This window comes from Lynx canadensis, chromosome A2 (assembly GCF_007474595.2).
Source record: "Lynx canadensis isolate LIC74 chromosome A2, mLynCan4.pri.v2, whole genome shotgun sequence".
NCBI lineage: Eukaryota > Metazoa > Chordata > Mammalia > Carnivora > Felidae > Lynx > Lynx canadensis.
In genome coordinates this window covers 114,149,329-114,167,501 of record NC_044304.2, presented here as the reverse complement: position 1 = coordinate 114,167,501, position 18,173 = coordinate 114,149,329, and the positions used below count along the sequence as shown (strand labels likewise).

The following is an 18,173-nucleotide window of genomic DNA, read 5'->3' as shown; positions in this document are numbered from 1 at the left end:
GGTAGAAATCACGTGAGTTCCACTCTTATGTTTGTAAGTATCAAAATGATGGTAAAGCCGGTAGTGAGTTGTCATTACTGTGGGTTATGTTTGCAGTTCTTTTTATTTATCTGACACTTGGATTGTTTGGTTTGAACATAAAGACTTTGCAATTGAAAGTAATTTCAGAATAGAAAACATTTCTGTAATGAAACTACTCACTAGTAACTCATTATTAACTTAAGTGTTTATTACTTCCTAGGTTATTTTTCTTGTGTGTATACTTTTTTATGAAAAAAAGAGAGACTCTTTTATTTTGTGATCTGTACTTTTTACGGAGTATGTTTTCAGTGCTGAAAAGCTGCTCCTATGGCGTTTGTAGTGGTTCCAAAGTATCACATTCCATGGAGTTTTCATTATCTCCTATTTTTGAACATTGTGGTTATTTTCAATCTTTTGCTATTATAAACAACACAGAGATGAACTTCTTGGTGGGGAAAATTATTGAAGAAACTTTCTTGCAGATCCCATTTATTATCCTGTTGTTGATTTAAGGAAGACATCGGTAAAGGGCTAAGACTGGCTAATATTTGTTGAGTTCTTATCTTGTGCAGGCATTCTGCTAATGCTTTTCGTGCACTGTCACATTTCAATCCCCCAGAGCTGGGTGTGTTATCCTTCACATTAGAAAGATGGAACGTTTGAGATAGGAAGTATTAATTAAGAGTCCAAATGAGATTTAAAATAACAGTTCAGGGTTCAAAAAGCAATTTGCCACATTCTCTTCACTTAAAATACTTCATAGTTACTGAATAGGTCTCTGCAAGTTGGGTTTGGGATTTGATTATAGAATTCTCTCCTTATTTGAACAATTTTATGAAAAGAGATCTATGAGGTTACGTTAAATAGTATTTTAATTTTTAACTTGTTCAGAATCATTAAATACTGGTAAACATGGCTGCATATGGTTTAGTAATTGAGAAATTCATTCAGACTGATTCGTAAGCTCTTCTGGTTCCATTGTGCGAACTCAGAGGCATACTCTGATTTCATAGCAGGTAAGTCATTTTCCAGAACTAGGCTCTATTAGCAAGTGATGATAAGGCCCTAAAGAGGTGTTCATGGATACTTTTTTAGAAGGCTGTGAGGATCTGTGTTACTATTCTGTAGTAGGGAGAATGGTCCCCCAAAGATGAATACACTACTGGGCATCTGCAAACATTGCATTACATGGCAAAAGATGTTTTGCAGGTATGAGTAAGTCTTCAGACCTGGATTGTCTGAGTGGACCCAATCTGAATCACATGAGCCCTTAAAAACAAAGAAGTTGGCTGGGCGGTAGTCAAAGAGAAATGGCAGAAGAGAAGGTAAGAAAGAATTCCAAGCACGAAAAGGATTAAGTGTGGCATTGCTAGGTGTGAGAAGTAGGATCCCATGTGCAAGGGACTCAGAAACTCAGAGCAGCCGGCCACGTTCTAGCAATGAAACAAGCACCTCAGTTTTACAGACACAAGACCTAGATGATGCCAACAACCTGAATGACCCTGGAGGCGTATTGTTCCCCAGAGCCTGTGAATAAGAACACGGCTGTGCCCAAACACTGATTTAGGCCTTGTGAGTCTCTAAGGAGACAAGTGGCATAACCTGTGGTATAGTGGTTGAGCCACACTATACCCAGACTCCTGACCTATGGAAGTGTGAGATGATAAATGGATGTCATTTTAAGCCAGTAAATAGGTGGTAGTTTGCAATGACAGAAATATAAAATAAATACACATTCCTCGTTACATACCCATAATTCCTTGATCATAAAGTAGCAGTTAATCTCTCAAAGCTAGTTAAGTTTTTGGATACCTCTGAAGTTTGGAAGCGCATTTCTAAAACTAAATTCTGTCCTTCGTACATTTATGAAATCTCCAGAATTCTGTGAAAATTTAAGTTTATTCTTAATACTTGAAGAATTCTGAACATACAAGCACTTTAAACACTCTTCACAACTTTTTGATGAAACCTATCAGTCTCTTTTATGCTAGTTGCAAAGGAGCAGAAACTAGGTGGGTGGAATATAATAAAGCAGAGACAATACTGGTTGTCAAAGAGTATAATTCAGGTGGGAAGAAGGGGCTTAAGCCTATGGAGTATTAAACAAATTAAGGACTAGATATTTATTTATATAATATTTATTAAGCTCAACTACATTAATTATAATAATAATATGATGGTAGCTAGCACATAGCACTCACTATGTGTCAGGCACTGTTCCAGATGCTTTGGGTGTTAACTAGTGTAATTCTAAAAACAGTCCTCTTAGGGTGCCTGGGTGGCTCAGTCAGTTAAGCGGCCGACTTCGGCTCAGGTCATGATCTCGTGGTCCGTGAGTTCGAGCCCCGCGTCGGGCTCTGTGCTGACAGCTCGGAGCCTGGAGCCTGTTTCAGACTGTGTCTCCCTCTCTCTGACCCTCCCCCGTTCATGCTCTGTCTCTCTCTGTCTCAAAAATAAATAAACGTTAAAAAAAAAATTAAAAACAGTCCTCTGAGGTAGAGGGCTGTTACTCCACCCTGCAAACTGGAATCCTAGAACTCTTCTCAAAGTTGATGTAAAATAAATGGAGATTTCCTTCTGCCGTTTTAGGCTTTTGGATGTTGAGCTCTGAATCTTTTCTTCTAGGAAGCCCTCCCACGTTAGCAATTTTTATAGGTAGACTTTCTGATTGGAGGGAATTTTAGTTGATCTGAATTCATCCGAATACAAGTCTTTCTAATGTAATATCCGTAGAGATAGGAGACCCCTAGAATTTCTGGGACCTGACTGGTGTTGACAGTTATACTATATTTGCAGTTGAGAACCTCACCTGCAAAAAACACAATGAGGGGTGCCTGGGTGGTTCAGTTGAGTATCCAACTCTTGATTTTGGCTCAGGTCATGACCTCACAGTTCATGGAATCGAGCCCTGTTTTGGGCTCTTCACTGACAGTGCACAGCCTGTTTGGGATTCTCTCTCTCTCTCTCTCCCTCTCTCTCTCTGCCCCTCCCTCGCTTGTACATGCACACATGTACTCTCTCACTCAAAATAAATAACATTTTTTTAAAAAAGAAGAAAGAAAATACTCTGCGTTTACCAAAAAATGGAAAAAATGAGACATAAAAACTAAATATTTAATGAAGCAAACGTAATGTTTTATTTCATTAGTATAACTAAAATCAGAATGTCCAACTTGTTTGCTTAAAATATATTTCATATATGTGATATTTTTATTTGTCAAGAAATTCGTATTGACCAGCAGTTAGAGCTTTGAGGAAATCTGATCAGAAGTAGTAAGAGCAGTTTTGAAAACTGAAGGAGTAGATACACGTGCTTTTCTGAAAAGATGTCAGTGTTCTTAGCTTGCTCTTTTCAGATTTCTTTCAACCAGTACATCTGTAGCTTCTCCTGTGATTTGCACTATGAAATTTATGAGATTTCCAGGAAATGGCCACCAACAGTTATTTTTCATCTGTTTGTTAAGATTTGTACCACTTTTATCTCTGTTGGGTGGGTTAGATGACTGTGACATCACCTACTGTTGAACTCACAGATACCATTACCTGCAGGAGGCTTATGCTTACTCACTTTTGGTAGTGAGTGATTTTGAAAGGAGACATTCGTAAAACAAATTGTTGGAACAATCCTTTGGTCTGAGTGCTTGATCTTTACCTTCCCCTATAAAGCTGAACCTCATGTGGTAGACCATTTCCGCTGTGGATAGCTCTGATTATTGGAAGTTCTTAGAGCTAAAGCATACCTTTTTGTAACTTCACTCCATTGGTCTCAGTTTTACCTTCAACCTTTGAAATATCTGAAGCTTATGATCGTGTTCCGCCTAAGTCTTGTCTTCTCTGAAGCAACTACGAACACTTCATTTCTATTCTTAATCACAAGCATATGTACTGGGGGTGGTACCAAGAGCCAGCGTCAGAATGATGAGCAAAGGAGTTCATTTCAGGGGGCTCATAATAAACTATTGGGGACCCCCAGTTCACTAGCCTGTGATAGTGCTAGAATTGAGGTAAATGTTACTAGAGTATAGGCAGGGAGGACTTGGTGCCACTGGGGGAGGTGGGTAGCCCTCAAGAGAAGACAGTACCAAAGATGGGACCTGAAGGACAAGAAAGTCATGGTCACACAAAGTGTGGAGTTGGAGAGGCATTCCAGACAGAGAGCATCTGAAAAGGAACAGGCCCAGATTGGAGGAAGAGCATGGCCCTTTCAGAGAATTGCAAAAGTTCTGTTGTACTAGGGCCAGAGCATTTTCTTTTTTTCAAACATAGATTTTGAGAGGAGGCATGGAGACAGAGATAATACTGAGGACTAGATCAGAAGACTACTACATATTCCATATTAGACAGTGGACTCTGTCATGGTGTCGTGGGAAAGTATTTGAAGAATTTGTTTTAGCAAGAGATGTAATGTAAAATTTATATTGTAAGATGATTAGTCTTGCTGTAAAGAATGATGGGGTTTCAAGAGAGATAAATTAGGGATTAACTGAATGGAAAAGCATGGTGGGCTGAGCTAAGTCAGGGACACCTTACTTTTTGTTTGAGACCCCGGGGGCATGGTGGTACCATTCACTGATTTGGTGTATGGGACATAGAGCAATTTTATAGAAAATTTTATAGGAAAAAGTGGTAAGAAAGTGACTTCATATTTAGAAATGTTGAGTTTGAGCTACTCGTGGGATATTTAGGTCTAGGGGGTGAATGGATATGGGCCTGTAAGAGATGCAGATCGAATTGAAGCACTGTGAGTAAATGAGATTGCCTATGGAGAATGAACAGAAAGGGAGAATCTAGAGGGTTAAGGACAGATCGTGAAGGATCATCAACATGTAAAGGTAGAAGAAAAGGAGAGCCTTGAGAGAAGAGAAATCGCAGTCAGAGAGGAAAGAGAAAAACCTTAGAGTATGTGGTGTCATGAAATCACAGTGGTTAAGAAGAGAATAGGAAACAGCGTCAAATCCTGCAGAGAGGACCAGGGGAATAAAGGGTGCAGCATTTGCACATTTAGCTACAAGGAGGTGGCTATGCCCCAGTTATCCTCCTGTGGACACTGTCTACTCCTCATGAACCTAAACCGATGATACTCCACACCGAATACATTCCAGATGTTGGTCTTTCTGGATTCTATCAGATTTGGGTTTTGGTGTTTTTTTTTTGTTTGTTTGTTTGGTTTTTTTTGGTGGCCTGAATGTTATCCTTCTTGTAATGTTCCTAAAAACATTGTTACTCATTCTGAGTAACCTCATTTCCATTGTTAATTTACACCATGCTTGTGATCATCTAAAAATTGCCAGATCTTTTTAATGTGAACCTCTGTGAAAGCAGATGTATGCACATGTAGCAGACTTAAATAACAGACTTAAAAACCTAAGTGAAGGACTTGATTCCAGTGCATCTTGTTGTTTTCCGGCCACTTCTCCATACATATTGGTCTCTTGAATGGTCGGTTGTTGTCTAAGTTATAATAAAATAAATAGGCATATCTGTGTATGTTCAACATAAAATTGTGTATAAAAGATTTTTTAGATATCCCTAATGGACTTGAAATAGATGAGTAAGCATATTTTATCATGCCAGCATGCTTAAGAAATACATCTTTGATACGGTGACAAAAATGACCAGGAAAACAACTATTGGTAAATAAACTATTAGATGGAGAGGAGTAGTGTCTAGACAGATGTATAAATAACCTTCTTAATTTTCTAATTATTGGTTTCTAATTATTGGTTTTCTAATAACAGGTAATGACAAGATTATCCTTATGTCAGGCTTGTGGCAATATTAGCTCTTCAGAACAAAATAATGAATTTGGAAATAGGAAAACAGTCCTCTGAGGAAAGAACAAAGAGAATTGTAACTTAGTTCTTGGGAGTTCCTCCATAGGACAAAAGTCTAGCCACCATCAGTGCTCAGTTTGTATCTTATCTAAAAGTGTGTTAATTACTTCAAGAAGCATATTTATTTGTTTTTTTCTGGAGTCCTTAACGTCCTTACTAGCTTAAGATTTTATAGTGGTTTAAAAGTGAGTATAATTGGGAATATGACAGGGGAGAAAATTGGATACTGTTTCTTCTTACATTTAATTTAGGAAATTGAGAAAATGGTTTCTGTGTTTTTAAATGTTTTTATGTATGTTTGAGGGAGAGAGACAGAGAGACAGAGCATGAGCAGGGGAGGGCAGAGAGGGAGGGAGACACAGAATCCGAAGCAGGCTCCAGGCTCTGAGCTGTCAGCACAGAGCCCATTGTGGGGCTTGAACTCACAAACCGTGAGATCATGACCTGAGTTGAAGTGGGAGGCTTAACCGACTGAGCCACCCCGGCTCCCCTCTTTTAAAAACATTTCTATCATGGTATAAAAATTTAAGTGTTTCTAAAATTAATAGATTTACTAAAAACCTTTAGGAAGTCTTTGAATTGGTGATTTATTCAAAGTTAGTTTGTAAGGACAACCCTCTGCTTTGCTAAGACCTTTGCCACAATTGATCTGTCTTTTCACAATGAGCTTCATTCTATCCAGCTTGGTTTTCAAGGGTCTCTTCCTCCATGTCTTCTCAGTTAACCTCTCTCAGAGTTGCTCCCTGGCACTCAGAGTTTGCATTTGACACTTTCTGTTGCCTCTTGAGTCTTGGCATTGTTACAAAAATAGCTTCCTTTGGATTTGGGGGCTGAAGGCACTGTTAAAGTGTAAAGGAGAAGAGAAGACACATTCTTGTTGAATTTCAGGACTATTTTGTGACCAGCCATGCTGGTTATTGAAGACCTTTAAAACAGTGCTTGGGCACCTGGGTTGTGTAATCACACAGTTAAGCAACAGACTCTCAGCTCTGGTTGTGATCTTGTGGTTCATGTGAGATCGAGCTCCATGTTGGGTTCTGTGCTGACAGCATAAAGGCTGCTTGGGATTCATTCTCGCTCCTGCTCTCGCTCTCGCTCTCGCTCTGCCCCTCCCCTGTTCATGTGTGCACATGCTGTCTCTCAAAATAAATAAACATTTAAAATGTTGCAACGTGTTTCTGATGAGTAACAAGGGGAGAGGGAAAGTTTTGAGATATCTTGGTCCCTTAATTACCTTTGATGTAGATATTCACAAGAGCAAATAGACCCTAAGCTACAGATGAGTTTTGAATTATTTAGTGCTCTTGTGTATTGAGTAAACTATATTTTAATTAAAGTTTAAGGTTTTTAAAAAGTGTCCTTGCAGTTTTCCGTGTACTTGAGTAGTTTGTGTCTGTGAAACTGCTGACGTAGTAACAGAATTTTATCATTTGATTGGATTACAGCATGGTTCTATACCTAAAATACAGGAAAGACCATGTTCCTTTACAGTGGAATTATATTAGAGGAGAATAACATAAAAAGGAAAGATGGACTGCCAGTTGAAATGACTATAAGATTAAAAGGTTGAGTCTTGGGAAAACTGAGATACCTTACTGAATAGTGATTCTCAGCCTCGGAAACAGCCTGGAATCACTAGGGACCTTTGAAACAACACTAGCAGCAAGTACTGATGCCTGGACTCTCCCCAAGAGATTCTGACTCAGCTGGGGCTCAGTATCAGTAGTTTTTTTTTTTTTTAAAGCTCCCCGGGTGATTCTAGTATGCAGTCAGGGTTGGGAACTGCTGAAGTAGATCGATGAAAAGCCAAGCTAGTTAAAGAAAGCATTTCTTAATAAAGTAGTGACTCCATAGCTGTTTGACAAGAGAAAACCTGATGGAAAAAATGAGGGAGGGAACCTTTGAGTGTACAGTCGTAGAGGTGTATCATCTATTACTCAGTTCTGAAATATAAAAGCTCTGAAAAACAAGTTTCTCATAACTTGGTGACAAAGTCTAAACTGCACCGAACATCCTGAGGCTTTTTCTAATCTTCCGTTGCCTCATTTGGTATGAATAATGATGCATTTCATTGCAGATATATATTCGTGCATCTGATTTCTGATTACATGTTGCCACCCCGGACCTCGCTGAGGATGTGACATAGATAGGATCCCTTTCTGAAATGTATAAAGGTTTCAATTCTGAAGTACATCTCGCCACAAGGGCTTCAGGTCATAGTGGGGAAGCGTTACGATAGACAAGGCCAAGGTAGTATTTGTCCACTTCTATCTACTGCCTGGGCAGTGGTTTAGTGCCCACATTAAATAGAAACAATGACATGTATCAGAATGTGGCTCTTGGCTCTGCATGTGTATCTGTATTTTTTTGATGTTTATATTTGTATTTATTTACTTTGGGAGAGAGAGAGAGAGAAAGAGAGCATGAACAGGGGAGGAGCAGAGAGGGAGAGAGAGAGTCCCAAGCTACTCCGTGCTGTCACACAGAGCCCGTTGCAGGGCTCGAGCTCACCAACTGTGAGATCACGAACTGAGCCAAAATCAAGAGTCTGACGCTCCACTGACTGAGCCACCCAGGTGCCCCTGCAAGTGTATTTCTTGAGCCTGATATAGGAAGAGGGTTCATTGTAGTCACAGTGAGAGAAACTAAGGTTAACTAACAACACAAGTAGATAAATTAAAAAAATAACCTTTTTCTTGTAAAAGACTCCTGGGTATAACAAACTGCCTCAAAATTCAGTGATTTAAAACTGTACATTTATTATCTCAAATAGTTCCTGGGGGTGCCTGATTAGGCGTCCAACTCTCGATTTTAGCTCAGGTCATGATCTCACAGTTTGTGTGTTTGAGCCCAGTGTTGGTCTCTATGCTGACATCACAGAGCCTGCTTGAGATTCTCTGTCCCCTGTCTCCCTCCCTCTGCCCTACTCCTGTCTGTCTGTCTGTCTGTCTGTCTCTCTCTCTCTCTCTCAAACATAAATAAAAAAACATTATTAAAAAACCCACAAAAAAGCCAGTTCCTGAGTGTCAGGGATTCGGGAGCATATTATAGCTGGATGCTATAATATGAGCAGGATGGCTTTTGCTCAGGATCTCTCAGGAAGTTGTCCAAATGTGGGCTAGGGTCCTGGCCATCTGAAGCCTAGACTGGTGCTGGAACATGGGATTGCTTGTTCAGGGCCAACCAGTCCTTTATTAGTACTTAAATAAAATTCTAGTTTCTGTTTCTGCAGTTTCTCAAAGTTTTAGTTTTCAATACAATAATATTTGCATAGGAGGCCCCGAGTCCTGATCATATTCTTTTCTGAAAATTCCTGCTGGGAGTAGCTTATTAGTGGGGAATGTCTTCTCTTTGCATTTTCTCTCCCCTAGGTCCTTTCTAGGTTTTGGGTTTTTTTTTGTTTGTTTGTTTGTTTTTTTTTTTTTGTTAAAGATTACTTATGCATCCACCTCCTGTGGGTCAATGAATGATTGCTGATTCTTGCTACCATAAAAAGACAAACAGGTCCCTGACTCAGTAGAACTTCCATGCAGAAGATAGGAATTAGTCATTCATTTGAAAATGATTAAATACATGCCAGTGTGCTTTAAAAAAAAAAAAAAAAGGTTCTGTTAAGATGCTATAGGAAGCTGCAATAAGATCTTAGCTAGTTTGTGTTTTTGCTTGATCAGCACTTTGTCCTTTTTGTTTTGTAGGAAGAATACCTACCCTTGGGTTTTTTATCAAAAACCTCTATCCTGGAGCAGAAACAGGGAAGCTATTACACACCCCACTCTGCATAAAACACTCTTACATCCTCCCTGATGGCAGACATTCAGGGAATTTAGTGTAGTTCTATAGAGTAATCTCATTTACTTTAAAAAAAATTTTTTTTAACTCAGATTTCTCCATTCACTTGTGAAATTCTTGTCTCTCTCACTGGCCTCTCTCCTCTCTTCCAGCTCTGCCAAAGTGTTGTGTCAGTTTCTTATGTACCCTGTTCCTCCCTTTCTTGCCCCACCAAATCTTTGAAAAGATGAGATACCATAGGAAGATGGGAATCTAATCCCTTCTTTTTTTGAGCTCTTTATATTTTGAGATTTATTTCTAATTAGAGAAAGAAAAACTGAATATCTGTGAATTTCAGGTATGGAAAACTGACTTCCTGTCCCTGAGCCACGATGGGATCTTCCCTGGGAGGTTGTAAAATCAGGAAGCCATTGACAAGATCCCAGTTTATTGTCTGCATCTTTGCCCCCACCCCTGAGAATTTGTGACACTGTGAGAGAGGAAAATCCCAAATAGAGAGGGTCATATTACAATAAAACTTATAAACAACTTCAAATATGTAAAGGATGCAATAAATGATGTTTTCATTTGTGACTGTTTTTATTTGACTACCCACGCAAGTATTTGTAAAGGATTTTTGGGGGTCACGTATCCTTTTTCCCCTTGGCCCTCTTTTTCTCCTGAAGTTCTTTTTTTTTTTTTTTCTTTTTTAAGTTTGTTGTTTATGTCATGAGAAAGAGAGAGAACGAGAGCATGTGCAAGCAGGGGAGGGGCAGAGAGAGAGGGAGAGAGAGAATCCCAAGCAGGTTCTGCACTGCCAGTTCAGAGCCCAACACAGAGCTCAAACCCATGAATTGCACGAGATCATGACCTGAGCCAAAATCAAGAGTCAGACACTTAACCAACTGACCTGCCCAGGTGCCCGTTCCCTACATTTTTCAACCGCAAATTTTCCTACTGTGAGCATTTTCAGAGCTGACATCCCATGGTTGGAGAGGGACTGATGGTCTTCTCATTACTGAATAATTTTCCAGAGAGAGTCTTAAGGTATCATAGAAGGGGCTAAATCAAGAATATACCCTTTTTGCATGGCCCGTGTACTAGCCAGACAGGGAAAACACAGCGGTAAAGCAGTAGTGAAGGAAGCTGCCTTCCTCGCGTGGTGATGCCTAGCCATCGTGAAAGCAGTTCACAGCGGAGTCCCAGAGTATAGCGTATATATCTACTTTTGCCTTCAAATAAATGAATACATATTAGATCAATTTTAATAGCAAATCTTCTGTAACCTTGAACTTGTGAGTTCTCCCTATAAAATGTCATTAGTGTAATGTATTAAGCTGCAGGACATTCCAAACTCACCAGCACTTCCAAACACATGAATGCACATACACTTCTAAGCTTAATCCTAGAGAGGAATGAGCTTGCTCATTATGGAATTTTTGTTGCTGCTAAACATAGATATCCCAAAGATTATCTTCATGGTATCTTTTTTTTTGGGGGGGGGGGTATTTTTGAAAGTGTTATGTGAAGTGAAGTGAAGTTAAAGTGAAAATGTTATTTTTGAAAGTGACTATGGTTGGGGTTCTTGGTGGCTCAGTAAGAAAAGTGTCTGACTTCAGCCAGGTCATGATCTCACAGTCTGTGAGTTCGATCCCCGCATCGGTCTCTGTGCTGACAGCTCAGAGCCTGGAGCCTGCTTCAGATTCTGTGTCACCCTCTCTCTCTGCCCCTCCCTCACTTGTGCTCTGTCTCTCAAAAATAAATAAAAACATTAAAAAATTTTTTTTAAAAAAGTGACTATGGTTATTTTTGTTTTAATGTTTATTTTTTGAGAGGGAACAAATGGGGGACGGGCGGGGGGGGGGGACAGAGGATCTGAAATGGGCTCTGCTCCAGGAGCAGAGAACCCAACGTGGGGCTGAACCCACAAACCATGATATCATGACCTGAGCCAAAGTCGGACACCCAACTGACCGAGACACCCAGGTGCCCCAAAAGTAACTGTGGTTATCGTTTTTGGTTTTATGTTCCTCTTTGAGAATGCTTTTAGGAAAGGACTTAAGCATTCAAAGTGTGGGGTGGTGGAGAGAGACAGTGAGCAACCAAAAATCTGGACAAATAAGTGGGGTTGAAGGCACTTATTAAAGTTCATTTTGTCTATTTCCATTTCACTGAGTCAATGGCACTTACTTTTATGTGGCATATTTTCCAAAATGGTTGCTGTAAACCTGTCAGACTTGAAGTGAACATTGATTGTGTTTGAGTAGAGATCCAATTACACCAGGATCATCTATTTTAATGTTTCTAGAATTTCTGTGTAAGCTAGAATCTTTGAGGGATAAATAGTATTTAGTATCTTCGCCAAGATATCTTGCGTGTTTTAATAATTTGTTATTTGAATTATTTCTGAATGTTTTATAATTACAGTTTTGAGGCTCTTCCCTTCATCATAGCAAAAATGCCAATGTTTTACAATGTATACATTCTGGCAACTGTGTAATTTATTTTAAGTCAATATGATTCTTTGAGATTTTTGACCTAAAATTCCTTTGCAGAGGTTTTCCATCCTACAAACAAAAGCCAAAAAAGTGACAGCAAACATAACTTTAATTGCAATAACTCTTAATTTTGGTGCATACCCAAACACAAAGTACTGCTTTTGATAGCTTCATTTTTCTTGTCCTAATTTGATTTTTTACCCCCCTAATATCAGGTGCAGAGAGAGCTTGCAGCTGTGATTGCTTTGAAAGCAAGGAAGTCTGGTGAGTAGTCCTTCCTGGGGCTGAGCTAATCTCAGGAAGTTTTGATGCAGAATGCAAAAAAGTATTACTATTTGTTTCCAAAATCATATACTCTCCCATTGAAACAGCATAAGCTACTATATGTCGTTCTTTAAAATTTTACTGCCTTGTTTTATTTCATATTTCAAGGAAAAATGAAATTAAAAATAAATGTTTGTAGTCCATTGCAACTATGAAAAAAGTGTAAGTACACAACCCAAGAAAGCAAATCACATTGTATTTACCTACCATAATGACAGAGTAAACTAACATAAAGGTGGTCTCTGTTTAAGGGTATGTTTTTCATCTCAAAGTAGTTTCTTCTAAAAAGATTTGTGTAATGCCATTTAAAAGCAAGCATTTCATAGTGGATCTGATCCCTGATACCTGTAGGATATGATGTGGAAGCGATATGTGGAGAGGAAAAGGGAGCTTTCAAATACATTTTGAAAGGGAGAAAGCCATACTCTGCTGAAATTCGATATGAGATGGAGACTCGCTGAAGTAGAAAAACACTTAAGAGGAGTGTCAGAAGAAGGCATCCTTTGCTGTTCAGAGGGAGGAGATCAATGCTGAATAGCATGACAAACAGAAGGGAGATGCTTCTTGGGTCACGGTAAACTGGAATAGGACTTTGCAGACAGAAAGACTATGAAAAAATTGAATAAATAAATGGAACAGAAATATTGTAAGAACACAAACCATCCATTTTACATCTTTCTTTTTCCAATTAGAAACTCTAAGGAGAAAAAAAAAGAAACTCTAGGAATTTGCTTTTCTCACAGTTAGCTTTTGAATCAAACGCACCTTAGTATGAATGAGCTTATTATATTTATACCATTTTCTTTGCTGATTTGGCTGATGTAGAGGACACAGAGACCGCATGCTATAAAGGTAGAGAGAAGGATGCAAAGAACAGTGATCTTGACCCCCCAGGATAGTGAACAGAAAGTACAGCCTGAATAGGGTTTCTAAGTGCCGGCATCCGAACTTGGCTATTTGCATAGGTGGAGACCAAGATGGAGAAAAGACATCAATATAAAGGTTTTGGGGGGGAGGTCCTAGAAATTAATGTGCTAGAGCTGTTCTTGTTTCCTGGCATCATAAGAAGACAAAACTTACAGTCTGTTTGAGTTGGAATGGCAGTGTCGGGAATTTTTTTTTTTTTCAAGTTTCAGAAAAAGTTAAGGGAAATAATTAACTTCCAGGGTGTCATGGCTGGAGAAAAAAAATAGATAGGGAGGCTGGAGAAGAGGGGTTGCTAATTTGCACAAAGTGCGATGGGAAGGCCTCTGGTAGGGGGCATTTGAGCAAGACCTGAAGGCAGTGAAGGGGTGGGGCATGTGGCCATCGGAACAAGTGCCTTTGGGCACAGGGGTGCAAAATGTGTTTGGGGAACAGTAAAGAGGTGTGAGTGGCTGGAGCCAGGTGAACAAGGAGAAAAGAGGTAAGTTTTGGATGTCAAGCTAAGAAGTTTGATTTTCTGGAGGTGAAGAGAAGTAAGCAAGACCTCTATAGGTTAGATTGTGCAAAATAAAAGTTTTGGTGTGAAGTTAATTTTATTATTCCTTGATGTGGCTGTATGAAGTTGGACCTGTTTTGCTTACTTAATTGATGTGTGGAGCTTGGAGTGTGAACACAACTTGGGCAACTGCTCAGGACAGTGAAATGGTCTTTCACACGTGCACAAATGTTGGGGACGATGCATGTGAAGATTCAGGTAGAAGGAATCCATTGCATTTTTTTAAAAAGTAAGAAATTACAAACAATCCCTAAGTCCTCATAATAAAGAAATAAGAAAATTGAGCAGTACAATGGAATGTTTAAACAGCTTGTAAAATGATATTTTGAAGAATTGATACAGTATTCATTGCAAAAAACTATATGTAATGAGCATATATTACTTCTTTTTTTTTTTCAACGTTTTTTTTTAAATTTTTTTTTTTATTTTGGGACAGAGAGAGACAGAGCATGAACGGGGGAGGGGCAGAGAGAGAGGGAGACACAGAATCGGAAACAGGCTCCAGGCTCTGAGCCATCAGCCCAGAGCCCGACGCGGGGCTCGAACTCACGGACCGCGAGATCGTGACCTGGCTGAAGTCGGACGCTTAACCGACTGCGCCACCCAGGCGCCCCCATTACTTCTTTTCATAATAAAAATAGTTTTGATTATCTTTTTCTTACTATTACAGTATAGCATGCTCACTGAAAAAACTTTGCTAATAAATGAGTGTATGAATAAAGTGAAAAATCACTCATTATCTCACCAGCAGAGATAACCACTGTTACTTTTCTTGTATATGTTTCCAGATGTTTCTGTATTAGTATGTAGATACTATATTATTATATATTAACATGCAGATTTGATAAAATTGGGATCATTTTATCTGCATTCTTTTTTTTGAGGTAATTATATGTTCATATGCAGCTGTAAGAAATAATACAGAGACCCCACATTTCCTTTTCCCAGTTTCACCTAACAATAATATTTGGCAAAACTATAGAACAATATCACAACCAGGATATTGACTCTGATACAGAATATTTCTTCCATCACTACAAGGATCCCTCTTGTTGCTCTTGGGCAGCTACACTGACTCCTACCCTTTCTACCCCCTTAACCCATGGCAATTATTAATCTGTTCTCTATTTGTATAGGTTTTGTCCCTTCAAAAACATTATATAAATGAATAATACAGTATATAACCATTTGGAAATATCTCTTTTCAAGTGCCATAATTCTCTGGAGATTCATTCAGGTTGCTGTACATCAGTAGTTCATTACTTTTTATTGCTGTAGAGTATTCCATCATAGGAGTGTATGTCAGTATGTTTACCATTCACCCATTGAAGGACATCTGGGTCGTTTGCAGTGTGGGACTATTATCAATTAAACTGCATCTGCAAACATTCATGAATAGGTTTTTATGTGAACCTACGTCTTCATTTCTCTGGAACAAATGCCGATGAGTACGGTCGCTCAGTTGTTGGGTAGTTGCATGTTTAGTTTTTTAAGAAACTACTAAGCTTTTTTCAGAGCAGCTATACCATTTTACGTTCTTGCTAGCAATGTATAAGTGATCCAGCTTCTTCACATCCTTGTCAGAATTTGGTATTGTCACTGGTTTTTATTTTAACCATTCTAATAGGCATGAAGTGATATCTCACTTTTTGCATTTCCCTAATAGCTAATTTTTTAGTTTTTGTGTAAGGTGTAAGACTTAGGTCGGAGGGTTTTTGTTTTGGTTTGGTTTGTTTTTTTTTTTTGTTTTGTTTTTGTCGTTTTTTTTTTCCTTTTGGCTTATTAATGTCCAGTTACCCCATCACCACTTGTTGAAGAGACCATCTTTCTTAAATTGAATTGCTTTTACGCCTTTGTGTGGATATATTTCCAGGTTATCTGTTCTTCTCCATTGAACAGATTCTGTTGGTATCCACCAGGCTTGGTTACTGTAGCTATATATATAATCTACTTTGTACAGGATTCATTTGCATGTCAATAATATGAATCTACATCTTTAGCTTCATTAGCTATATATACTATAAAATTCATTTAACTAATTCTTGGTTGTATATTTAGGGTTTTTCTCCCTGTCCTAAATAACAATAGAAGGACCTAAGGATATATTCTTAGACTTGTATCATTTTTCCCTTTTCTAATTATTTTTTCATAATAAATTACTAAAAATGGAATAGCTAGGCTGATAGCTAGGTGTAGACAGTGTTAAAGTTTGGTTTTTCACATTCAGGACTTTAAGTCCTCTGGAATTTTTTTTGTATATGATGTCTGGTAGAAATCAAGTTTTCTGTTTTCTTTGTGCTAAGTCAGTCACCCCAGTAGCATCCATTGGGTATGATGCCAACTCCATCATATATGAAATTCATATATATTGTTTCAGTTATCAAAGCTTTATAATAAGACTTTTTCCAAGGTGGGGATAAGGCAAATCTCTTCTTACCTTTCTTGTTCTCATAGTTTTATTTGGCCAGGTTCCGTGAAATCTGATACAGAAATATTTTAAAGTACATCACATTTATAGATCATTAGATACATTTGACACTTTGGAAAGAAGCGTTTCCATTCAAGAACTTAGGATATCTTTTTTCATTTTTTTCAAATTTCCAATCCTGCTAAAAAAAATTTCTCCATAAAGGCCGGCCATGCACATTTGGTTTGTATTTTTAGTTACCTTGTGATTTTGGTTACTACTGTAAACGAACTGTTTCTCTCTGTATCTCTCTTTCAATTCTCTTCTATGATGGTTTCTCAAGTCTTTATCTTTCATGACACTTGGACACTTGTGTTTTACATGACACTTGTGTTTTACATGACACTTGTGTTTTAAAAGCTGTACTTTTTAGAGAAGTTTTGGGTTCACAGAAAAATTGAGCAGAAAGGACACAGAGCTATATGGGAGCTCTACCCCTACTGATACACAGCCTCCCCTACTATCAGTAGCTCAGAGTGGTGCATTTGTTACAATCGGTGAACCTACACTGATACATTATTACTACCCAAAGTCTCTAGTTTGCATTAGGGTTCAGTCTCTATTGTACATTTTATGGGTTTGGGCAAAGGTATAATGATACATATCTACCATTACAGTATCATACAAAATAGTTTCACTACCCTAAGAATCCTCTGTGTTTCACCTATTTCTTTCTTTCTCCCAAACCCTGGCCACTACTCCTCTTTTACTGTTTTCATAGTCTTGCCTTTGCCAGAATGTCATATAGTTGTATTCATAGAGTATGCAGCCTTTTCAGATTGGCTCCTTTTGCCTAGTTAGTAATTCGCATTTAAGATTGCTTCATGACTTCTCATGGCTTGATAGCTAATTTCTTTTTAGCACTCAGTAATATTCCATTGTCTGTGTCTTCCACAGTTTATTTATGCGTTCATCTATTGAAGGGCATCGTGGTTGCTTCCTAGTTTGGGCAATTATAAATAAAGCTGTTATAAACATCACTGAGCAGGTTTCTATGTAGATGTAGACTTTCAACTTCTTTGTGTAAATATCAAGGAGCACAATTTCTGGATGCTGTGGAAAGAATATGGTTCGTTTTATAAGAAACCGCCAAACTGCTTGCCAAAGTGACTAATGCCATTTTGCATTCCCACCAGGAACGCATGAGAGCTACCATTGCTCCGTTCTTTACCAGCATTTTGTTGCTGTCAGTGTTCTGGACTTTGGCCACGCTAATAGTTGTGTGGTGGCAACTCGTTGTTGTTTTAATTTGTGTTTTCCTGATGACACAAGATGTGGAGCAGCTTTCTACATGCTTATTTGCCATCTGTATACCTTTGGTGAAGTGTCTGTTAAGGTCTTTGGCCCACTTTTTAGTGAGATTTTTTTTTTTGAGTTTCAAGAGTTCTTTATGTATTTTGAAGGACAGTTCTTTTTCAGATGTCTGTTTTGAAAACATTTTCTCCTAGTCTGTGGCTTGTCTTCTCATTCTCTTTCCATTGTCTTTTGAAGAGCAGATATTTTTAATTTCAGTGAAGCCAAGCTTATCTTTGTTTCATGGAATCATGTCTTTGGTGTTGTATCTAAAAGGTCATACCATAGTCAAGGTCGTCTAATTTTTCTCCTATGTCACATTCTAGGAATTCTGTACTTTTGCATTTTTTATTCTAGGAATTCTGTAGTTTTGCGTTTTTTATTAGATCTTTGATCCATTTTGAGTTAATTTTTTTAAGTTTATTTATTTATTTTGAGAGAGAGAGAGAGAGAGAGAGAGCTAGAGAGCATGTGTGTGAGTGGAGGAG

The 18,173-nt window shown here is 38.4% G+C and overlaps 1 protein-coding gene across 1 annotated transcript in view; it reads left to right on the top strand.

Annotated features, from left to right (window-relative positions):
* Positions 1 to 18,173, top strand: part of RAPGEF5 (Rap guanine nucleotide exchange factor 5) — a 227,518-nt gene that overhangs the window by 74,754 nt on the left and 134,591 nt on the right. Inside the window, 1 exon segment of the mRNA XM_030308087.1 lies at positions 12,337 to 12,385. Within this exon segment, the coding sequence (XP_030163947.1) occupies positions 12,337 to 12,385 (49 nt within the window).